General features: G+C 39.6%; 1 protein-coding gene across 2 annotated transcripts; it reads left to right on the forward strand.

The window, feature by feature from the left end:
* Positions 1–37: 37 nt before the first annotated feature.
* Positions 38–24247, forward strand: ZFX (zinc finger protein, X-linked). 2 transcript variants are annotated; one of them, XM_017827135.1, is made up of 8 exons: positions 38–109; positions 5853–5941; positions 6374–6940; positions 15643–15792; positions 15990–16133; positions 16226–16360; positions 18854–18994; positions 20446–24247. In XM_017827135.1, the coding sequence occupies exons 2-8, from the start codon at positions 5881–5883 to the stop codon at positions 21630–21632; spliced, it is 2385 nt and encodes a 794-aa protein (XP_017682624.1). In that variant the 5' UTR covers positions 38–109; positions 5853–5880; the 3' UTR covers positions 21633–24247. The 2 variants fall into 2 exon arrangements, with proteins under 2 accessions (XP_017682624.1, XP_017682625.1); XM_017827136.1 differs by lacking the exon at positions 15643–15792.
* Positions 24248–24646: the final 399 nt, after the last annotated feature.

Below are 24646 nucleotides of genomic sequence, written 5' to 3' on the forward strand. Positions count from 1 at the left end.
CCCGCCCGCCCGCCCGCCCCGCCGCAGCCGCCGCCGCCGCCGCCGCGCTCGGCCCAGTCGCGCTGAGAGAGGCCGCGCCGAGCGAACGCCGCCGCCCGCCACCCGCAAGGTAAGAGCCACGGGCCGGGCCCCGCCGCCCGCCCGGCCGAGGCCTCCCCCTGCCCGCGCAGGCCGCGGCGCAGGCCGCGAGGAGGCCGCAGCTAGGCCGCGCCAGGGCTCCGCTACAGGAGCGGGCCGCGGGCTCCGCGCCGGCGGGTCCCGCACTCCCGGCGCGGCCCGGGGCGGCAGGGGGAGCAGCGTGAGGAGCGCGGAGCGGAGGTGGGTGGCTGCGGGCCCGAGAGGGGGCGAGCGGGGCCGGTGAGGGGCCCCGGGCCCGGCCGGGGGGGGTTCGGAGGTGTCTGGAGGAGGAGACAAAATGGCGGCGCGCGGGGGGGGGTGGTTGTGGAGGGCGCCGGCGCCATCTTGAATTAATCGTTCGCACAGCCGGGGCCCCGCGCGGGCCGGGCCGGGCCGGGCGGGGCGGGGGAGCCCCGGGGCTCCGGCAGGGACCGCCCGCAGCCTCCACACCCTCCCCGCCTCCCGCCTCCCGCTGCCACATTGCGAGGCGCAGCGGAGCGCGGCGCGTTGCGGCCCGCGGCGGGTCCCTGCGCCGGGACTGCTGGCCGGGTCCCCTCCTGCCCCGCCATCTCCTTCCTCTGCTCCCGGCCGGGAACTCGGGCAGCGCTGGCTCGGCGGCTCCGGGAGCTCGCCCGCAGCTTCCTTCGCTTCCCCTCCCGCCCCGCGAGGAGCCCCCCGTTCCCCTTGAGATCCCCCTTGGTGCTGGTCCAGAGATGCGCCTGGGATCGATTATTTCCCTAATTTAGGATTCATTAAGAATATGACGCACAACATCCCTACGAAACCTGGATAAAACCCATTCCTTTAGCCAGTATCTGCAAATGCCTCACCACTGAACTGCAACAAAGAGGGAAAAGATTTGAGTTAGTTGTCTTTTTTTTTTTTTTTTTTTTTTTTTTTTTTTTTTTTTACGGAATTGCAGTGAAAACAGCACTTATCCTCCTGCCAAAACTGAGGCGGATGCATCAAGAAATAAACAGCCGAATGATCACACTGTCACATTTGTAACCTGGTTTTTATTCTTCCATTTATGCACCTAATAATAACAGCGGGGGTTATTTTCGAGACAGGAATTAGACACTGTAGGAGTGTAATTTTTTCGCCTTTGGTGTGTGCGCGACCGAGAGCGTGTGTGTGTGTGTGTGTGTGTGTGTGTGTGTGTGTGTGTGTGTGTGTGCCCTGCACTGCCCACCAGTGGGTCACCTGAGGAGAGCTGTGGCACTGCAGCAGCGGCGCGGACTGAGCCCGGAGCTGCCCGGGAGCCCCGGGTGTCTCGGGGCTCTGACCCAATTGGGACATGCCAGGCGTGCCGCAGTTTTTAATGGGATGTAGCAAGGCACGACGGGAGCGTGGTTATGGCTGTACACTAAGTCATCCCAGCGTGGGTAGGGGCCAGCACTTGCACGTGGGGAATTCTGCTGTTTATGCCTTGATTTCTCTGGGAAGGGTCAGGGTTTTGCTGTGTGGATATCTGGTTTGTGGCCTTACTGCAAATTAGGACTAGGCAAAGAACTATCTTATGTATTTCTTTTTTATAAGGATGGCTTTTTTGAAGTTTCCCCTTTTCCTCTTTTTCATTTTTCCCCATTTTCCTTTTTTTATTTTTCTGTCAGAGAAGAGAAACTGACAGTTTCTGTGGAATATTAAAGCTCTTTCTTCTAAGGAACTCTATTTTTAAAGTTGCTCCCTCTTTAAAACCTGACAGCTCGTCTGTTTCTTTTTATTTTATCTTCAGTACCATGCTAGATTTGTTGAGTCAAGGATCTGTAGTGGGGCGAGACTAGTGCACTGTCTGCATTGCTTTTCTTGACTGATTGTTCTCATGATCATTTTTATTTCGGAAGGTTATTTTATTGCTAATATATTAATACAATTTCTGCCATTAATATGTAATTTTCCATCTGCCCTTCCACTTGAAAATGTTGCCTTGACTTCCATAATGCCAAAACCAGCCAAGTCTCTGAGTAAACAGGTAAAAATCAGTTGGTAAAAAATAACTTTATGGACAGAATTAAGTGCATTTCAGAGTTGTATTAATTCTCGATCAATGTGAAGCTGGCATGGACCCAAGCAAAGTAAAAGATGGAGAGGTATAAAACCTGATTCTAGATGCCTTGACTTTTTTTGCTGAAGTGGTAGAAGAGCATTTCCAGAGTTACTGAGATTCGAAGAAAGATACACATAGCTGAGAAGGACTAAGTGTAGGGACATGGCTGGGCACCTGCTTTTCTTTGAGAGTTTGGGTTCCCAAACTGAACTGAAAAATTGATTCTGTTGACTTCGATGCCAGAAACTGCTCCTGAGGTAAGTGTCAGATAGAATATTTTGAAAGAACTGAGAGGAGTTTCCATCCTTCTTGAAATCTTTCAGGAGAATGAACTGCTGAAATTGCTTCTTAGCCTTAACCACAGAGCTTAGGGTGCTTGCCAAGGAATTTGAAGATGTTCATTGCTGTGGTGCTTGCAAGAAGCAGCCCTGGTATTTTTTGTGTCACAGAGGTGCAGTTGGTATTCCTTCCTTTGTGTGGATGCATCTTGTGCCCCTGTGCTCACCCTCTGGTCAGAAGGAGAGCAAGCAGGAAGAAACAGTATTTTATCATCTCCTGGTTAGAATGCTCCAACCCTGAAGTGATTTCAGGATTTTTTTCTGTGTTTTTTTTTACCTCAACCATGGACAAATTATTTTATGCCTTTTGGACTACAGATTTTCATTTGGGCACCTTTATTATTTTAGATAGTTTAGTTAATTCTTGTTTTAAGTGCCTGCATCCTCTTCTGGTTCTCTTCCTGCAGCAAATTTCTGTGGGTGTGGAGCCTGTGCCCTTATGGAGCACTTTTAAAGTCTTTATGGTCCAGCAGAGGGGTAAGAATTTGTGTACATTAATTTGTTGGCTGGGTCTGGGTGCAGAAGCACATTATGAGAAACCTTATTTAACAAGAGACTCATTGAGTGAAAGCATTGAAGTTTTTTCTTCTTCTTTGGAGAAAGCACCAAAGCAAACGTTTGTGGCCTTTTTAGGACTCAGACTTGAAAGTCCATGTGCCCAGGAGGCATCTTCAGTTTGTGTGGAGGCAGAGCCTTTGTTTTGAGCACGTTGTGCCCCTGTAGGTGAGAAGACCTGGCTGGTACTGAAGAGGTCCCAGAGTTACACAGTATGCAGGTGAAGGGTCTGCTGTGCTGTCACTGCTGGTGAAACTGCACCATCCTGAACACCACCAGGCAGCAGCAGGAGTAGCAGGGAAGAGATGGTGTCAGCGGGCACATTTGGGAAGCTGGGAAGTAGTGGTGGAAGCTTCCTTGTCTCCTGGGTGAAGAGGATAGACAGAAGGACAGTGAAGGAGTGCCTCTCTTACAGAGACAATGAGGAATCTGGGGAGAGGATGGAATAGAGAAAGTACATGTATGAATCATGAGAAGCAGGAATTTGTGGTGGAGTGATGGTCAGGTGGGTGGTGAAAGCAGGAAGCGGAGAAAATGAATGCCAGTTCTTCCAGTAGCCAGTGGTGAACTGACTCCTCAGGCTGGTTGGGTCACAGCTGATCAGAGGCTAAAGTGTGTGATAATGCAGTCCTAAAAAGCACAGACACAAAGGGTTTCTTGACTTTTTCCAGAGAGCCGGACAGAGGGTTCCATCTTCTTATGTATGTGTTGCCTGAGGAGAGAGGGAAGTTTATTTCAGCCAACCCTTAGTCCCCTCTGCCTCCTGCAAAAAAAAAAAAATCTTCCAATTGCTGATACAATCTTGGCTACAAATTGATGAGTAGCAAAGGTTTGTGTGCATGATGGGAGTGTGCTTTAGTTAGAAGCTGGCGGGATGAAATGAGCAGGTAATGAACATAATATAGTTGAAGGCCTATGAGAAATTGGAAAAGAAGCAACAGAAAAGAAGAAACTAAACAGTGAAGACAACACAGGAAATATGACAAGATGAAGAGGAAGGACATCCATAGTAGACTGGCTGGGTGTATGCTGAATAGATGGAAGGAAACCAATGAGGGTATAAATCTTGCTTAAATGACTGTATGGAGCCTTGTTATTCTCTTCTTGGTTCTGTGGCATGGCAGAGGTTGATTGCCATCAGTCCAGCTATTTCTTACATCTGAGGCTAAGAAGCATTTTTCTTTTGCTCTTGATTCTGAAAAAAAGTATCCATGTAAGGAGCTGTTCCTGTTAATAGTGGGCGCTTCTGACAGAAATGCTTGACAGTCACAGTTATTGGGAGGTGATATACATCCAGCTGGATACAACAACCATTTGTTAGCATAACTGTCTTTAAAATATAGAGACCTTCCAGCTGAGCATCACACAAATATGGGATCCCTTGGAATATTTTTAGTCCGCCTCTGCTTTTCCTCCAGCTCAATGTCTGGCTATATTTCTCCCTCAGTTTGTGTAAGAGACAAGGCCTGTGTGACTGCACCAGAGTCTGGACTACACCCCAAGGGAGAGTTGCAGAGATGAAGAGTTGAAAAAATTTGAGTTAAGAAATGGGGAAGTTTAGAAAATACTTGCTGTAGATTATGGTTTTATGTTTGTGTTATGAACTAGTTAATTTTTTCCTTTGGATAGCAGTTTCCCTATAAAGACTTAATGAATGTAAATGTAGTTGATGTAATTTGGAAAAGTTATGATTCTTATGGAAACCTCGTGTAGAATCTTAGTGTTTTCTCTCTTTTATGATAATATCACAAAAATGGCATGACTTTTGCCTGTCACTGTGAAAAATGTTTGGAGGAAGGAAAATCACATCTTCCAGTTGTCCAGAAACATGCAGGAACATTCTGTTGGCTCTTGCTGGTTCCACACTTAGAAAACTGGTTGGACTCAGTGCAAAGGAGTAGCACAAGTTTATGTTAGATTGTATTTTACCTAACTAGGTTTGCCTGATCCTAATTATAGTGCAGATAAGTAAGCAGCAAAATTTAAATTGTAGTTTCACATTTTAGTAAGTATTTCAACTTAGTGGTCTTGTTTGGTTCTTTTATTAAAAAGACTGAAATAAGTAATTATACATTGAAGAAATGTTGACATTTCGTTCAAAAAGCTTGATAGAACATGACATTTAGAAACTTTTGAGAATTGGTGATACTTTTGAATACAACTGCAAATAGGTTCTTAATCTTTGGGCAGGAGTTTTGAAAATATTCACAGATCTGGGTTTGAAAACCTATGATGTTATGCTCTGGAAGCCATTTACATTGATGATTTCAATTCCTGAAGTGACATTAGAGTGAATTCCTCCCGATTGCCCAAGCGTGAACGTGGAGACATCAAAACCAATGTTCATTTCAGATTATTAGCTCTCTGTGTTTAGCTTACCTTATTGAGCCTTATTGATTTGCCAATGCTGTATTTCCCAGCATCCAACAAGGATTTGAGTGTGAACTTGTCTAGGCTTTGTCTTAATTTCTTTTTTCTTTATAAGATAAAAAGGAAATCATATTTTCACATTTTGTTATGAGCTGCTTCTCTGTTTTGTGAAGTTGTGAGGTTTTGAGAAATGGACACAGAGTGTTGAATCTTACACTCCCCTTGTTCAGACCCTGGGTGTTTGGAGTAGTATTGCTGGAATCTCAAACAGAGGGACCCTGAGTGAAGTCTAGTTCATCTGAAAGTCATGAGGTGCTGTATGTTAACTTTCATGAACCCAGAATTTCAGCATTTCAGTGCACAGGGAGAGGCAACTTTCTTTGCCTAATGCAAGTTAAATAACCTTTTTTCTTTACCTCCTACAGACACTCTGACTGATGAGAGTTAAAGGCCATGGATGAAGATGGGCTTGAATTGCAGCCACATGAGCCAAATGCATTTTTTGATCCAACAGGTCTGTCAGGAGATAATATGTAGATAAGAGTGTTCGAATTAGATGCAATTGACTTGTTTATTTTGTCTTTGCTTAAAAGTGCTGTGCTGCATCCATGCTTTTGTATAGTTGTTTTTATTACTTGGAGCAATCTGAATGAGCTACTGTTCTTTCAGTCAAGTAGTAGTTGTTTGGGTATTGGGGGAGAGTCTAAAAATTGCAGATCTTTTCCAGGAGAGAAAACCTTGTTCATCTTAGTTATGTTAGCATCTACTTTTTACTTGCCTTATCTCATGTGTCTCCCTATCTTAATCGCTCACATGCTATCATGCCTGTTTTACTAAATTGCAATATAGTGTAAAAGTTGAAATGAAACAGAAGTAATTTCAGTTATTAACCACCTCATTTGAGACAATTTTTCAACTTAACTGCTATTTTAATTATGTTTTTCAGGAGCTGATGCAGCACATATGGATGGAGATCAGATTGTTGTGGAAGTACAGGAAACAGTATTTGTTTCAGATGTAGTCGACTCAGATATAACCGTGCATAATTTTGTTCCCGATGATCCAGACTCTGTAGTAATCCAAGATGTCATTGAGGATGTTGTTATCGAGGATGTTCAGTGCCCAGATATCATGGAGGAGCCAGATGTATCTGAAACTGTCATTATTCCTGAACAAGTGCTGGACACAGACGTAGCCGAAGAGGTTTCTTTGGCTCATTGCACTGTCCCAGATGATGTTTTAGCTTCTGACATAACAGCAGAAACAATGTCTATACCAGAACATGTGCTGACAAGCGAGTCAATGCATGTCCCTGAAGTTGGACATGTTGAACATGTAGTTCACGACAATGTTGAAGAAGCAGATATTGTCACCGACACTCTGGGAACAGATGTTGTTTCTGAGGAAGTCTTGGTGGCAGATTGTGCATCAGAGGCAGTGATCGATGCCAATGGAATCCCTGTGGAACATCAAGATGAGAAGGGCAACTGTGATGATTACCTTATGATTTCCTGTAAGTGTTTGGATAAAGCCATCAAAGTTCTCGTGATATGGGCCTGGGTAGTGCTTGAGGGCTTAAAACAACAAGTTCCCAAACCAGATTTTCTGTATTTTTAATTGAAATGCAGATCTCACAAATGTACTCAGATAGGGGCGTTTTTAGGAACATGTACCAGCTAAAAGTTCTGGTGAAGCTAGTGGAGAGAAATACTGGCAAATACATGTCTGATTATAAATTATCTCTCTAGCAATTTATAACACATGAACAAGAGTAAGAATTCCAGTAAAATAAATGCCATATACTTAATAACTACTGGAAGAAAATTGAAGTGACAGTATTTGAAAATACCTGTATGTGCAGGTTGCTAAGATGATTGCCAAGACATTAAGTAAACAAAATATTTAATGGAAAAGAGAGTAAAAACCCTGGTTTTTGGAAGTGCAAACAACAATTTGTTATCCTTGCCTTGTTTTTTTGCTAAGTCCCCGCTCCTTGCACCCCATTCATTGTTAGATACAGACAACAATATGGTTTTCTTTGCTGTTAGGATGTGTTTTCTTCTCTTGATTAAGCAAGGGACAGAATTATGCAGCTAACAAAAAGAGTAGCTACTGCTGCTCATAGCTCAAAAGCAACTATGAATATCTTAATCTCCCTTAGGAACAGTGGCACAATCCATTTGAATCGTATTTCAAAAGACTTAAATAGATGGTGGAGAAAAACAGGGCATATCATCAATCCTTTTTCTACTGAGGATATCCACTGTGTGAACTAGAGCTTACTCTGTTACTTATTACAGTGATTACTCAGTGCAGTACCTAGGAACATCAGGGTGTCACTGCTAACGTTTACTTATTGTAGGAATAGAAGAGCCTTGTTAGGCTGGTTTGTTTAATTGCCATTTCAGGCACTTCAATTTTGTCTGGCATTAAATGACTCCATTGATGAGGTGTACTTCGTGCTCTGCTTCAGTTACCTTTTTTCTTTTGTTTTCCTTTTTTTTCCCTTTTTTTCTCCTTTTTTTTCCTTCTTTACTTTTGGACATTTTTGAAATGTATAATAACTTGTTTTAATATTCTCTACTTACGGATTTTAATGTTGCTTCTCCTTGCCTAGGATCACTGCATTTCTTAATTTATCATCCCTTGAGTTCCTTCAGTAACCTTGTGCAGCCATGTTTTGAGTTTATATGAGGTACAGTTAATTCTCTATTATCTTGGAAAACAATTAAATGGGATAGTGCAAAATATGGATAACATAAAATCTTGTAAAATTAAGCTGCAGGATTGTACTGAGGTGAAAAAATAGGTCAGTGGTGCTGCTCTCTGAAATGGTACTGATCCAAACTGATAAATGCACTCTGCCAAGTGTGCTGCAGATATAAGTTTCTGGTGCTGGACCCAGTTAGATCAGATTGAAAGCAGCTCAAATAAATGCTTCTGCACCTGCAGCAGAGTTAGAAAACAAACTGGATAATCCACCCATGGATAATTGGGGCCTGATTCTGGTGGTGATTCTTACCTGTTCCTTATCCTGGACTGTAGCCCTTTAAGGTGCTGTTGCTCCTGTCTCTACTGTCCTTTTCTGTGCAGGTTCCTGTGCATGGGAGCACTTGGTAAACCGTGTCTGTGTAAATGCAGGTGAGGGGGGTGGGTGGATGTGTGTCCTGTTCATCACTGGCTGGGAAGTCCTAGATGTGCCAGTCGTCAACAGGTGGTGACTGGCAAGAAACACAGGAATGTAATTGTTCAGTTGTGCTGGGGTACTCTCAGTCATGTATTTCTGCAGTTTCGTGTTTTATTTATTGTTAAATGTCTCTTGATAGTCTTGCAGTGTAGTTTGTTTAGATTCAGAACCTTGAATAAGCCAGCATCTAAGACAGTCGTTATGCTACAAAGCATACATCCTTTCTATTTGTGTTTAAAATTTAAAGTATGTTCTAACAGTTCATTTTAAAGGGAAGTTCCCTACTACCACCTACTGTGTTTAAAGCCTGCATAACAAGTTCTTCTAGTTGTGAAGGCAGAGTCTAGTTCTTTTCTATCAAGTAAAGGCTGTCTTGCCAAATAGTCTCTTTGTTGTATCGGAAACATTATTTGAGTTTTTCTTTTGCATCGGTAGTGGATGTGTTCATTGATCTGTTCCCTGCCTCAGTTCTTCAGCTGAGCTTAGTAGTAAGTGGTTTTTAAAAAGTAGTAATATCACAGCCTGGTTTTGGATTTTTTCATCCTAACCTGTAAATTTATGTTTGGTTCTGGCAAAGCTCCCTGAACTGCAGGGGCACATGTTGGAATGTAATCTTGTCTGCCATTACAGGAGCCAGATGTTGCTGCTTCCCAGATCTGGGAGCTAGACTGTGTTTGTCCGAATGCTTTTGCCTGTCTTCTTTTAGATAGGCACATGGAAAGCAGGGGATGACACACTGTTCTTTCTGTTGTAGGTTTCTCAGTCTGTATTCTTTAGTGGAAGCTGTTGGCAAAATCTTTTTGCTATCTTTTTCCTATCTTGTGGCTCTCTTTCAGCATTTACATTTTTGTTCCTAATGAACTGAGTGTACATATATTTCCTTAAGATAATTTGCTTAGCTTTATCCTGAAAATATCTGCTTTGAAATGACTGGGTATGTTTTTAATGTTGTGTTTCTGCTTCTTTTTTGGTTTCAAACTGGTTTGTCTTTTCAAGGATTACAGTCCCTGTGGGGTTTCATTCTGTGACTTTGCTTCAATGAGCTCACAATTTTAATATTTCTTTTCCCATTTAGATTTAATTTAGCTTTGGCATTGATATGCCTTTGCTTTTTTTAATTTCCAAGATAATGTTTCTTGGCACAGCTTTATATCATCAGTTACCTTTTGATGTACTTTTTTTTTTTTTGGATACTTTGTCTTTGCCCTCAAGATTAATTTTTGTTCCATAGTAGATTTGGGGCACTTAGAGCAGAGCAGAATCAGATATTCATTCAACAAAGAATGCAAACTGCTACTGGTTAGTAGCTTGAAAAAGATTCAAGGAGGTTTGATAAATCTTTTTTTTTTTTTACCTCCTACATGTTCCATAACAAGCCAGTTCATGACTTAGGTCAGGAAGGTATAAATTGTGCTGTGACTCACATTGGTATTAATTATTTGGTAGCTTGGAAAATTTTTTCTCCATAAGTGAAACAGTAAGTGAGATAACTAGTGTTTGTCAAAACAAACACCCTTCATTTACAAACCAAGGAAAGTAGTTCCTTGCACCTGGCCATAAGATGGAAATTGAGATTTTTCTTTGTTTGATTTTATTCAGATTGGGAAAGACACATCCTCTGGCATTAACATATTCCATAAAACAAAAAATTGTACCCTGATACGCTTATATTGCAATAAAACTAGTGAGGCACAAAAGTTTGACAAGGGGAGCCTGGAGAGAGTGAAGAGTAGGGCAGCCTCACAAAGTTTAAGCTGTAGTTTTAAGAAGTTAAATACTTGCAAATGCAGGAGCTATGTTAGGTCCATCCATCTGTATCCTCACTTTTCTCTGAGTTAGACATGTGGCTTGTTTGCTGTATCTGAATTAACACTTTTCATTACAGAAGTCAGAACCCAGGGTGACTCACCGAGAGAGAATGATTGCATCTTTTCATAGGTCTGGGTGTAACCTACCTTTTTTTGTCCTAGTTGGATGTTTTAGATGAAAGCAGTGCATCTGATGAACAAAGCCATGAAGTTCATGCTTTCATTGGGGCCATCCAGTCGACTTCTAGTCAGGAAAACAAAATGCTTTTTATTTACTTTTTTAGCATAAATAAGCACCTCCCTCGTTTTCCCTGGAGGTTCTTAAAGATGCAGGAAATTACATTTTTCTCTCCCTGAGGTAGAACTTGCTTCCATGCTTCCGTCTGACCACTAGAATGGCACCAACAGTTGTTGCAGCTCAGGGTGCTCAGGAGGTCACCGTGAGAGGTGATGGAAGTAAGAATTGCCTTGGGCTGAGTGATGCCTCAGAGCTCAGTCTGATTTGTGTGCTGGGGAGAGCAGGACAAGTGTTAGATGCCAGTTTGGAGCTCAGAAGTTACTCCTCTGCTGGATTACTACCTTGGGGGGACAGACACACAGAATATACTGCTGCATATGTGTAATGGCAATGGATTAAAATCAAAATAGAGCAGATTCCTGTTTCCTGACAGATTAGGAAACCTACTTTGCTGTTCAAGAAGTAATTGGACAGTAAAAATAACTTCTTCAGAGGACTAGGAATTGTCTACTGTCAAGTGAAGTAGAAGTAAAATGTTTCTATCGCAGATAACTGAAGAAAATCAGGGGAATACAGAGTGTTTTTAATGTATTTTAGAAAAGAATAGTTAGTAATAGCCTTTTTCATTAAAAATGTTTAAATTGGGTTGTTTATTTTGTAAGTAGGGAAGTATCACATGATACACATTTTTTTAGCAGCCAAGAGAACCATTTGGGAACATAAATGCTAACAAAATAGATGATTCTTGTCTAATTGCTCCATTGATACATTTTTAAGATCTGTTAAACTGGTGTAGAGATACTTTGTCTTAGATTGATGGTAAGACTTGTTTCAGTGCGGTTTTCAGCAATTAGCAGTGTGTACTTGAAAAAGGTGGAAGGTTTCTTTGTAGTTAAGTGAATTTTATCTTTTACAATCCTTTTATTTTCCTCATTAATCCCATGTAGAGGAGAAATAGTAGGAAAGAATAAATGTAAACTATTATGGAATCCATTAAAAATAAAGGCAGTTGTATTTGCATTTTTTAGTTAGGAGTAAAACGCTGCAAGGGTACAAAGCCTGTATCTGCTGATCCATCAAATATTCGATATAAAAAAACTAAAACCAACTTCTTGGGAAAGCGTACGTGTCATGGTTAAACAAAAGATGTACCATTTAAGCAAATGCAGCATCTCGGCCTGGCATCTGTGCTTCTGTTTAGGAAAACTGGCCTCAATGGGGTTTTAAATATGATTTTTATTATCAATGCATAGGAACCTGTTCTTGTCCCAAAAATACCATTGGACATATTTTAGTAGAAGGGTAAAGATATAGGAGATAATTTTTCCATGGATGTTTTAGTTTATTGTATGATTTTTTAATTAAATGTAATATTTTGTAGGAGATAAATGCTGTCATCATGATAGAATACATATCAAACAAAGTATCTGCCTGTATCTTTTATTTCTTTGCTTTATTCCTTATTCTATCTGTTGGTCTCTTTTTGTTGATTTCCTTGTAGTGTAAATGGTAACTAGACAGGCTTTAAATACGCCACATATTTCATGTTATGTGACACCTTTCTCATTTCTTTGTGCTTTTAATAACAATTCCAGCATTATCTTTATATGGAAGCAATGATTGCAACATTGGAGAAGCACATATTTATTTGTTTCTTGCAGCTCATAGTATGCAAAGAGCAGGCTGCTCTATTCGGTGAAGTCTGTGATGAATGTTGGCAAACTAACCATAGACTGCACTCTTGCAGTTCACATGAAATAATGTTGTGTCTAGTAATTTTTCTTTTTCTTTTTTTTTTTGACTCTGAAAATTAGTCTGAATCTACTTGTTTTCTGAAGTACCAGCTACTAGAGGGGTAAAAATCAGACATTTAAAGTTTTTAGTGTTCAGATAATATCTATTAAAAAGGAGGCACAAGGTATGACAGCATTGCAGTAATGCTGGCCTGAACTTTTTTCTAGCCTGTGACTTGTGATTAGTTTAGTAATGCCCAGTGGCTCTACTGGGAAGAAAGTCATCTCTTAGAAGCTTAACTAATACTTTTAAGTACTTTTGGCTTTTTTTTGGGGGGGTGAGGGATAATATCAAAGAGGAGCAATGTGAGAGTATCTGCCATGCATGGTATTTGTGGGATCCCTTGATGGGCTGTGAATTTGAATGAAAAATTCAAACATCATCAGAATTCCAACTTCAAACATTGATCAGTCATGTATTTATGAATATCATTTGCTCTGATTGTGAGACTGAGATATGTGCAGAATGCAGAAACATGTGTTAAATAGAAATCAAATTTCATAATGTTGCCAGAACATCAATGATTCAGTATAGCTAAATGCTTATGTAGCCGTAGGGCAATATACCTTGGAAGTTATACTTTCTGTAATAGATACCCATTTTCTTTCACCTTGTTTGTCTCTTCCTTTAATTTTAGTCTCTTTTCCTACCTTTTTCTTTCCACTCTACTTTTCTTCCTATTACCTGTTTGCTCCTATACTGCAAATATTACTTCTTTCCAAGCCATTCAGGGACTTCAGTTTTGTAAGTATTACCACCTGTAAAGAGGGGTAATTTTTTTCCTCTTGTATGAGAAAAGTTGGCCTTGTACCTCCTACACATCAATTTCCTTATAGTTTAATGGCCCTATTAAAAATATTTAAACCAGTTGTTACATTTTTAAAACACTGTTGAATATAGAGGGAATTCAGGGATAAACAAACCCTAAATTGTGTAACAATTTTTTTTATCATGTTGTTTAAAAGATTAGTTTGAATCTTGGAGAACTTACCTCAAAGCATAAATGGAGCGTATTTTTCAGATTTACAATTCTTTCGTTGTGTGAAGGTTTTATCGATGGATACTTCCATATATATATGGAAGTAAAAAACTCTGGTGTGGTCAAAAGGAACCAGCCTGTTTCACGTGGTGCACATAGGTTTGTTTTCTCTCTGTTTGCTTCAGCCATAATTTTCCTTCCTTGTGAATATGTTCCAGCGTCAGTTCATCTTGGTGCCAGACTTCCCTTTTGGCTTCAGCAGTGTAAAGTCAGTCTACACTGATTTGAAAGCCTTCCAAATACACGTGCCTGACACTGGAAACGGCCAAGTTAAAGGAGAGCAACTACATAAATGTAGTGTAGGAACAAAAGCAAGTTTTCTTTTTGTCAGAGTTCCAGGGACATTTGGTATTTTTTGGATATGATGAACAAATCATGAAAATCTGTTAATAACTGAATATGTGTACTGTGGAGCTACAGTGCTAATGTGATACAAAGGAACATTTTAAGGTTTTTACTTTTTAAATGCTTTGGGCTTTCAGCTACAAGACGTTATGTTGTCCCATGACACAAAGTTATATTTTAAACACCTTAGTGCTTGAAGTATTCTGTACAATGCCCATTGATCGTCAGCTTGGCATTAGAGTATTTAATGTTTTCTTCTGCTGCTCTTTTGGTAAGGAGAGAGAAAGACTAATTTATGGTAATGCTTTATAATTTAATGTTATTCATATTTTTTGTGAGCAGTGATGGTGATTGAGAAATTGTACTTAAATACAGTTGTGTTTGATACATGAGACAACACATCCTAGTTTGTCTAATTTAAAGGCTAATTTATTAATTTCACATCAGGAAAGTAATAGTAATAACATTTTGAGCCTTTTTTTTAAAAGTATGTATTAAAGTAAATTTAAGAGTTGTAGTTGTTGAGTAGTAAAGGTGTGATTTATTTATGAGGATAGTTTTATGAGTGCTAGTAAAATAAGCATACTTTATTAAATAATTGATATGTGCTAGGAATGGTAGTTAAAAATTCTACAGCATTTATCAGACAGTTCTTAGACTTCCTTTAGTATTAATTTCATGTCTTATTGTCATGAACTGAAGTTATGCATGACTCTGAGGAGCCCTGTCAGGAGTGACTTTTTGAACAATAAAGTCACAAATTAAAAAAGTATGCAGTCACATTAAAAGTACTTTCATAATCTTAACACTCAAAAAACTTATGGGGCTTCTCAAAATTGGGAGATTTTCTGAAGGTCTTGAGATGCTGGAGTTGGTTTTTGTGAAGGGATATTTAGTATTTTTTTTTTTAAAACCCATTCTTGGTAATGTGAGATGGGTGGTGTGTGCGCACACTCGTGCCTGTGTACAGTGTGTCTCAAATCAGAGCCGTGTTCCTCGTAAAGCTGGCCTTTAGCCACATTTGTGTGGGAGGCCCAGGCAAGTTACAGCAGTTCAGGCTGGAGCGTGGTGTCGGTGCCCTCCTGAAAGCAGGAGAACAAAGTTTGAGAGTTACATGGGGCTGCAGCAGAAAGTCCAAGCCCCTTTCAGCACAGGCACCATGAACAGCTTCACCAGCACTGCAGCACCAGGGCAGTGCTTTGGTGCTGCTCCATCCCTCACCTGTTGAGTGCCTGAGAAAAGTTTTCTCATGAGGGTTTTCTTCCTGTAGTTTCCATTCAGGTTTCCTATCCAGGCAACTGAAGAAGCATTAGTCACATGGCTTTGCTGGGAACCAGGTCTGACAGGCAGCAGTAGCACCACTTGCATTAGAGACAGGGTTGAGCAACAGATAATGCTTTTGAAAAGAAAAATTAATAGCATATTTGTTGTGAAGGAGAAAGCAATTAAAACTGAGAATAAGTGAAATTATTCCACAGAGTAAGTACTGATGTGCACCTTCTTCCTACCATTATCTGGCTGAAGATCACAGTTTCCTTATTAGCTTTGTCTGGTGTGTTGCTCATGCTTCTAGTCACATCACTGCAGCATTCTTGCACTTCCTCTTTAACTAAAAGATAACAGCTTGAATTTATTTTTGTGTTTACTGACATTGTTTTCAAGGATATGAAAAAAAAAATTATGGGTAGGTTCTTTATCACAACTTTTTAATTTTAAACTGCTTCCAAATTTGAGTAATAAATTAATAAAATCTTTCATGTATGTCTGCATATGACTGGGTAATTGTAATAACTTGTTTTTGTAGTGGATGATGCTGGTAAGATAGAACATGAAGGTTCTGCTGAAATTACCATGGAAGCAGAGTCAGAAAGTGGCTCTTGTAAAGTGGATGGCATTTGTCCAGAAGTCATCAAGGTCTATATATTCAAAGCAGATCCTGGAGAAGACGATTTAGGTAAAACACACTTGTTTTAGAATACTCCAACCTGACATTTGAAATTTTGCATGATGAGACTGTGGTTTCTCTCAAGTCGTCTGTAAAGACCTGTAGGTCTGATATTAAAGAGTGAGAAAACTTTCAGTTTTTTGTGGTTTAGCGTAGATTTTGAACAAACTGTAATTAAAATATTTTGCTCTGGTCTTCCTAATTAGGGGGCACAGTAGACATTGTGGAGAGTGAGCCAGAGAATGACCACGCAGTTGGATTACTCGATCAAAACAGCAGTATTCGTATTCCAAGGGAGAAAATGGTTTACATGACTGTAAATGATTCTCAGCACGAAGATGAAGACTTAAGTAAGTAGGTGGCTTTCCTTTGGGAGCAGGGATTTTCATTTTCAGCAGGGCAGTGTTTCTAATAATTTTTTCCTGACTTTTTTTCCTCTTAGATGTTGCAGAAATAGCTGATGAGGTTTATATGGAAGTCATTGTAGGAGAGGAGGATGCCGCAGCAGCCCATGAACAGCAAATTGATGACACCGAAATTAAAACTTTCATGCCCATAGCTTGGGCAGCAGCTTATGGTAGGTAATACTGAAGGAATTCTTCCTGGTGACACTGTCTGTAGCAAAGTGTCAGGGGTTGTTTTTTTAGAGGGTAGTGTAGACTATTTGTGCTTTTGTGTTTGTTTTTAAAGTTTTAGTTGAAGAATGGTTTCTTGGCATAGTAATCGTTAAAAAGGAGAGAAAGAGAGAGGCTATAAGGCAGGCTTCTTCTTGCTCCTGTTTTAACAGGCATTTAGCTTCACATTTTCATGATGTAAAAGGGGAAGTACATGAGCTTCCAGCTGAAAAATTGCATCTCAAGTACATCTGTCCCTCATGGTTTTAAGACATAGCAAGAGCTGGCTTGGCAATACAACTGAATATTTTTATTGGGAGTGGGGGGGAAGGCAAATGGAAATATATAAGATTCAGTGTAACAGTGAAAAGCAGCACTGACCTCTAAGCTTGATTTAAGGATCAGATAAGTATGTGATTGCACCAATGAAAATAATTGATGAACAAAAAGAACTTGGAGGGAGACATCTTAAAATTATAGCACAATTTTGAGAGTATTTCCAGCATTCGGAACCATTTTTCTTGATTGTTGGTGTCTGAGCACCAACTAGTGCACAAACCGATTTCCAAAACTTCAGTAAGCTTAAGACCAAAATTTAATCTTAAAAATGTTTCTGTATTGCCCTTTTCTCCTTCTAAACAAAACAAAAGAAGTAGTGAAGTAAATGACAAAACTTACATGTCTGTGATGTGGATTGGGGCGATGGTGCCAGGAGACATTTAAATGGCAGGGAAGTGCTGAGAATGCAGTGGGGGCTGGAATCTTGGACATATGTCAGGAAGGGCAAGATTTCATGGAGCAACCTGTGCTAAAAGTTGTTTGGGGCATGGATGGTAGTGCACCCAAAGCCTTATCTTAGGCCATAGGTGAGCACAGCTTCAGTGGAGAGGAAATGTCAGATGCCAGGTTGACTGGGAATTAAAAAGGAAATGGAGTGAACTTGAAGCAATATCTGTAGCTGGAACATTCCGTTATTTTGGAGGAGGAGGAGAAAGTTGAGCAGTGTATTAAGAATGGTGAAAGATGGAATTGAAAGGAGCATTTAAGAATGTGGGAAACAGTTGCACGCTCAGTAGTAAGTAGTACCATGCAGGGTGAGAGATGGTGGGGATGGGGAGAAATGAAGCCTGAAGGCAGGAAAACGGCAGAGGTTTGTCATCTGCACTCCTTGGAATTCTTCACCACTTATGGAGGGTTTAGAGCTGATAGCAATGGCATCTTAAAATGCTAAATTTATTATGTTGCTTTATTGTAGCAAAGCTTGGTCTCACTATGCTTTATATTCCAGCAAGTTTTTGCAGTTTTATTCCAGTATTAGAAAGTGTTTGGGGCCTGTTCTCTGTTAAATCTAAAAGGACTCTTCAGGCACCTGTTGTAAACTGTACTTTCTACATGTAAGATGTGAAATGGATTTTTGCTTTCAGCATTCTTAAGGTGCCACATTTGCTGCTCAACACTTGAGCTGACATCTAGATCATAACCTTCAGGCTCTGCACATACCTGTGCCTGGCTCAGTCTTCTTACATTAGTCATGAATATTAATTCTCTGCACTCTACAAAAGGAACAGCTATTGAGCATCTTGCAGTTTCTTCTATTTCAGTCTTCCTATCTTATTTGTGTGCTTTGCTTTCACGATGAACTGTTGCCTTTTATTGATTCAAGTAAATACTTAACGACAAAATTTATTATTAGAATTTACTTACGTCCTTAAATCACCAGTGTTAAACCGATGTCCAATGAATACCTTCTCAAATATATAGATGTATTTGCTTGTAATTTTCATGTTTGTTTTACATACAGTGGTACCATTTGTGTATTAAACACAAAGCTCTGTGAGGCAAAGATTGTTTCCTTCTTTCTGTTACACAACACTGAGCATGTTCTTTGTTCCCACTAGAAAGAATTTGTAAGTGCTAAAGCATCAGGTGTACAAATAGTAAGTAGTGTACTTTGTGTGCCACTTTATGGGCTGTTCAGAAGGATTCTTTGATTGCAGTTCCAGTTCAGAAACTTGGTGTGTGACAAACTTCGGTCAGGTGAATTCAGACCTCCAGAAGTGAACAGGAGCTCACACACAAATGTATTTCAGGACTGAGAAGAAAATCAGGCACAGTAAATATTGTGACATGCTATTATTTACCAATGTTAAACATTTTGGGTATAATTAGCAACCAAAGACATGCAAAAAATGCTGCATTTAAAGGAGAAGTCTCTGTGTAATGGAAAACTATTAACTCCTGTAAAATTGGGTTAACAAGGCCAGTATTTCCAGGCTCATAATAGCAAACATAATTCGTCAGTTACATACTGAGACACTTTGCAGCCCATGTTGTACAATATTACGGTTTGATTAAATGTCCAGATAATAGTTTATCATTTCTGTTGTTGCCATTGTTGAGTTTGTGCTGGAATTATCTGTAGAGATGGTAAGTAACTTTTTAACTTACCTTGGTAGGTAATAATAACGATGGCATCGAAAGTCGGAATGGCACTGCAAGTGCTCTTTTGCACATAGATGAGTCATCTGGACTTGGGAGGCTGGCCAAGCAAAAACCAAAGAAAAAGAGGAGACCTGAGTCCAGGCAGTATCAGACAGGTGAGTACCTGGTGGCTGGCTGTACTCTAGGCACTTGCCCATAAACAGATGCACTTTGTTGATAGCGTGTGCAATGTCACGTAAAACCAGTGATTTGGGCAATTACTTTGCTGACAACACTTTTACATTATAAATGAGTACATATTTTATTTTTAAAAATTTTAATTACATGGTTTGGATTATGATGGGCCTTTTAAAGGAAACCATCTCTGACACAGGAAAAAATCATTATCATATCAAAAGGTTAAAAACCTATACACTTAATTTGCCACACCAATTTTAATGTTTAATGTAACATTTTTAAGGGAGACGTTAGAGAAATGGTGTATGGTAATACTACTTTTTAAAAACCCTTTTTATTGAAAATTTATAGAACAATGCATTTCATTCTATCAGCTCAGTAGGTAACTGGAAAGTCTGAACATTGTATATTAATGTTTGGTAGTGTAACTTCTATACTCTTTTCTGGTTTAATTATGAAGTAAATTGCCTTGATGTCCTTGCCTACATTTTTCTTTGCATCTGTGAGAACAGAAGTGCTCTTTGGCATTATTTGGTTTCTGCTGGTACTGTGTTATTATTGGAATTATTTATTAGATTTTATAAAGTTGAAAAAAGCACACAACTATTTTTTTAGTAGCCTTGACTTAAATAATATTATACGTTTCTTTTCAAATTCTGACTTAACTGTAGGAGTTCTGTTTTGTTTAGCACTGAGTCAGTAAATTGGGTAAATTAAAGTTGGCTTTTTCTATTTTCAACTACTTAGTCAGCTCTCCTTATAGAACATTTTTGGAAAAGAGAGCTTTTTTGACATGCCTAGACAAATTCAGGGTAAACAAATCAGGCTGATGGATGAGTGCAAATAAGTTCCAAAGCTCTGAGGTATCTTTATGTGAGACGTTCTCATTGAGTCCTGCTTGGTACCTCTTCAGTTTGTAACTGTGACAGATGGCACAAGAAGGAGGTGTTAGTTTGGGGGCATGCGAATTGTAGTCAGCGGTAGGTGATTAAACTGCCAGATTAAACTTTTATCTACAGATTTGTGAGGAGTCAAAGAAGATCATGTGTTTTGCTTACTAGGTAATACTCAGTTTAACAAGTTGGCCACTGTTCTTTGCACCAGTGTTGGTTTCTGCATATATTTATTGTGTAAACTCAGAATTCTTGAAAATAGAATTAATTGAGTTGAAGAACGGCGGGGTGATGCGTTGGTTGTCTCCATCAAAAACCAGTATTTCCTTTCTCTTAGTAATAAAAATGAATGAAAGTACTAATTCCTTCAGTTTCTTCTACCTAACCCAGTAACGAGCTTGTTTATTTGTATAGCGAAGCATTTGTGTCCCGTCTCCTTCAGCAATTCATGGTATTGTTAACATTGCAATCTGACACTTACTGAAGTGTAATGTTGTTGTATAATACTGACGAAGGGTTTTTTTGTTGTTTTTCAGCAATAATCATTGGCCCTGATGGTCATCCATTGACAGTCTACCCCTGCATGATTTGTGGAAAGAAATTTAAATCTAGAGGTTTCTTGAAAAGGCACATGAAAAACCACCCGGAGCACCTTCTTACTAAGAAGAAATACAGATGCACAGACTGTGATTACACTACGAATAAAAAAATAAGTTTACATAACCACTTGGAGAGTCATAAGCTGACCAACAAAACAGAAAAGCTTATTGAATACGATGAGTGTGGGAAAACCTTCTCTCATGCAGGAACTTTATTCACTCACAAGATGGTGCACAGGGACAAAGGAGTTAATAAAATGCACAAGTGCAAATTCTGCGATTATGAGACAGCGGAGCAAGGGTTACTGAGTCACCACCTTTTAGCTGTCCACAGCAAGAACTTTCCTCACATTTGCGTGGAGTGTGGCAAAGGGTTTCGCCATCCGTCGGAGCTCAAGAAGCACATGCGGATCCACACTGGTGAGAAGCCCTACCAGTGCCAATACTGCGAGTACCGATCTGCCGACTCCTCCAACTTGAAAACCCACGTAAAGACTAAACACAGTAAGGAAACGCCACTCAAGTGCGATATTTGTTTCCAGACTTTTTCAGATACCAAAGAGCTACAGCAGCATACGCTTATGCATCCAGAAAGTAAAACACATCAGTGTTTGCATTGTGACCATAAGAGCTCAAACTCGAGTGATCTGAAACGACACATAATTTCAGTCCACACAAAAGACTATCCTCATAAGTGTGATATGTGTGATAAAGGCTTTCACAGGCCTTCGGAACTGAAAAAACACGTGGCGGCTCACAAGGGTAAAAAATTGCACCAATGCAGACATTGTGACTTTAAGATCGCAGATCCGTTCATTCTGAGTCGCCACATACTCTCAGTTCACACAAAGGATCTTCCTTTCAGGTGCAAGAGATGTAGAAAGGGCTTTAGGCAGCAAAATGAGCTGAAAAAACACATGAAAACACACAGTGGCAGGAAAGTTTATCAGTGTGAGTACTGTGAGTATAGCACTACAGACGCCTCAGGCTTCAAACGGCATGTTATTTCCATTCACACAAAAGACTACCCTCACCGGTGTGAGTATTGCAAGAAAGGTTTCCGAAGGCCTTCAGAGAAGAACCAGCACATTATGCGACATCATAAAGATGTTGGGCTGCCTTAAAGTCCTTTTCACAGACTTATGGCTGGAATTATAAAGGAAATTTGCCCTTCAGGCAGTTAGCTTATTTTAAAGCCAATCACCTGCGATCACACCCAAAAAAAAAAAAAAAAAAACCCCAACAAAAAAAAAATACTGTGCATTTGATTTGTTGCTGTATAAAAATAGGATTATTGCTTCTAGTTGACTTTTATACCTTTTGTTCAATAGCGTGTTCTGAATTCTATTCAGTTTGTTTAATAAATGAAGAAAATATGGCAACAATAAAGTTGCATTTAATAAAGTAAACCCTGTCTCTTACTGAATTTTTCAATCGTAATAGTTTATTTAGATATATTTATCTTACTGACCTCGTTGATACTCAGTATCCATGTTAATGCAGTTTTGTCATGAATTTTAAAAATATGACATTTCAATAAAATTGTCAGAGGTGTGTAAAAAATGGGGAATTGTCATGTTGACAGTAAAGGCACTAGGGCCCACCTGATTGTCTTGTTTTAACTATACAGACTTTGTGGCAGGTTAACTATTTTCTATTTGAGGAGTTACAAATCTCACTTTGTTGCAGAAAAATATTTGTGTTTTAATTCTGGTTTCAGAGAGAAAAATATTTAAAAAGTGGTTTGGGGAGCTTATCTTTCTTGGGTGAATTTAAAAGTATGCTCAAATAGTACATTTATTGTTCTGTGCTTCTTTGAAAGGTTTTGTGTGTTACAAATGAGTTGGGTTTTTTTCGCTTTACTTCTGTCTTAATGTTGGAAACGTAAAATACTCGTGTTCCATTTGCAGAGTTAATACTAGATCACAACTGTCTGTATGTGCCGGTAAATGTACCTCAAACTTTATGCTTTTATGTGTGTTGGTATTTCTTTAAAAAACAGTTTGTGGTTCAAAGTCACATTTTTATTGTGAGTTGTTTTAGAATAAAATTTAAGACCGAGAGGTGCCTCGATTTTGGAAAGCAGATATTTACAATGGAGCAGAGCAGACGTGTTCATAAGGAGTAGAGATGTTGTAAGGTAGATATTCTTAATAAGAAAAGTAACTTACGATAGAAGCAGTTTTGTTACTAAATTGAATGTTTTCCCTGAGCCATTAGTAGCTGTGCTCAGCTGCTATTTATTAATTAGTACAGTATCCAGAATTAACCCAGTTCTTCTAATCTGTTTATAAACAGCTGGGAGAATATTACAATTATTATATGCAATTTTGGCACCTGAAGACTATTATGAAGTAGCGCCATGTCATTTGGTAATTGCTGCATAAGTGTACCAAGCATGAAGTCATGTACCTTAACAACAACTGTGGAGCAAAAAAGCCAAACTGTTTAATTACATGCCAGATTTTAGGACCTGGCCCTGCTCCCCATGCTCAAATTCCCACCCCAGCCACTGTTCGATGATGAATTGCAGAATTCGGTCCCAGCTGCCTGCCAGATTAGGATAGATTTGTAACCAGCAATTCCCTAATGGAAAGGGTTCAGAGCCTGGCACAGTGTTAATTCTTGTTTCTAGGCAGGTGAACTTCCAGTTCAAATCAAAATTTAGTGATGATCCCAAGTTCGGGGTGATAGAGGGACAAAAGTTTCCTTTCGGATGTGTGTCCTCTAAGCATTTTGTGTTTTGTTTTGTTACCGAGCCCTGCCCCTCCTGTCTCACTGTGATCTGAAATACTTGTCTGTAGTGTGCAGTTCAGGACAGTCGAATGCCATGTCACTATCTGTGTCGTATGATGTTTTTTTCTTTCAATGCCTGCTTGACAGTGTCCCCAGACTTGCCCATTGTGCTCTTGTATAATATTGCTACTAGTGGGCCGTGACCCTTTAGCGTGTAATACCTGGCCGTGCTGCATTGTGCCTTCCTTGAAATCCCCGCTGAAGCCAGTGGATTTCCTACATGGCCGTAGCTGTCCGTTGCCTACTGATGCCAAATCAGATGCAGTAAAACCCAGCAGAGATTTCCCATTCGCTTCTTGCAAAGTACCCGCCTGTGACTATTTTTTTCCCCTCTTACGTTCAAGCATTTTCTAACTGGAGACCTGGAAAGTGTACAAAATCTGCATAAATTCCCATAGCATTGCTGAGGATTTTAGCCATTTTAACTTTATTTTTTTAAATAAGCTGAAAGACAAAGAACACAATTTTACGCATTTTCTTTCTCTTACGTAGCCTGGAATCATAAACACTTTTTTTTTTTTAAAGCACAATGTTGAAACTTTTTTTTTAAATAATTAAGGGTTTGGTCAAGTGGATTTTGTAAAATGTATTTGTCTGTATAAAGAGAAAATGAAATTATAGTTATTGTTAATGTACTAATGACATTAGTTACAGGCTAGTTTTAATTCCTAAATAATTTGCTTAGCAAATGCTATAAAATGGATGTTTCAGTTTAATGTTTAAAAAAGGTACAGATTTTTACAAGGACATAATATAAATTATTGTTCTGTAGAAAATACCCTGTTAAATATTGTATACGTCCTTCCCTCTGTACACTTTGTAAAAAAGACAAAAGAAAAAAACAAAATACATAGAACCATATAGGGATGTGTGACATTATTGTAATTGTGTACTTGATAATAACGTGAAAAAATAAAATTCAAAATATTTTCCTTTTAATGAACGTTTAGTCTATTTGATGCCAGTTCTGAGGTGGAGCCTTGTTCTGAGGGACACGGTCATTTGCAGCTCTACTGCACTTTAACTTTCTCTTCTGCTCCCTGGCCTTCAGCTCATTTTGTGTAGTACTGGGATGTGGGTGGCTCAGTCCCTCCTGTGGTTGAAAGCCACGTTTACCTTGAAGTCTGCAACAGTGAAAGGGAGGGCAGGTCTACGAAATCCATTTTAATGCCTGTTTGTTTCTATATTAAAGCATTGATGTTTGTTAAACGTCTGATAATGCCTTCATGTTTTTCAGCAAGGTGGTTACTGCACTGTCCCAAAACGCCCCACCAGACCTCGAGGCAAAAGAGGGGCTGTTGGAACTGAAAAAATAAAATGTGTTTCCTGGTGCCTCTTCTGA

Source organism: Lepidothrix coronata, unplaced genomic scaffold (assembly GCF_001604755.1).
Source record: "Lepidothrix coronata isolate B3197 unplaced genomic scaffold, Lepidothrix_coronata-1.0 Scaffold135, whole genome shotgun sequence".
In the NCBI taxonomy this organism is placed as follows: domain Eukaryota; kingdom Metazoa; phylum Chordata; class Aves; order Passeriformes; family Pipridae; genus Lepidothrix; species Lepidothrix coronata.

Bases quoted from the DNA above. Each gene is read 5' to 3' on its own strand.
- ZFX (XM_017827135.1), top strand. From the start codon at position 5,881: ATGGATGAAGATGGGCTTGAATTGCAGCCACATGAGCCAAATGCATTT. The intron at 15,793-15,989 runs GTAAAACACACT...CTTCCTAATTAG, and splicing joins TCCTGGAGAAGACGATTTAG to GGGGCACAGTAGACATTGTG. The intron at 16,361-18,853 runs GTAGGTAATACT...TTACCTTGGTAG, and splicing joins AGCTTGGGCAGCAGCTTATG to GTAATAATAACGATGGCATC.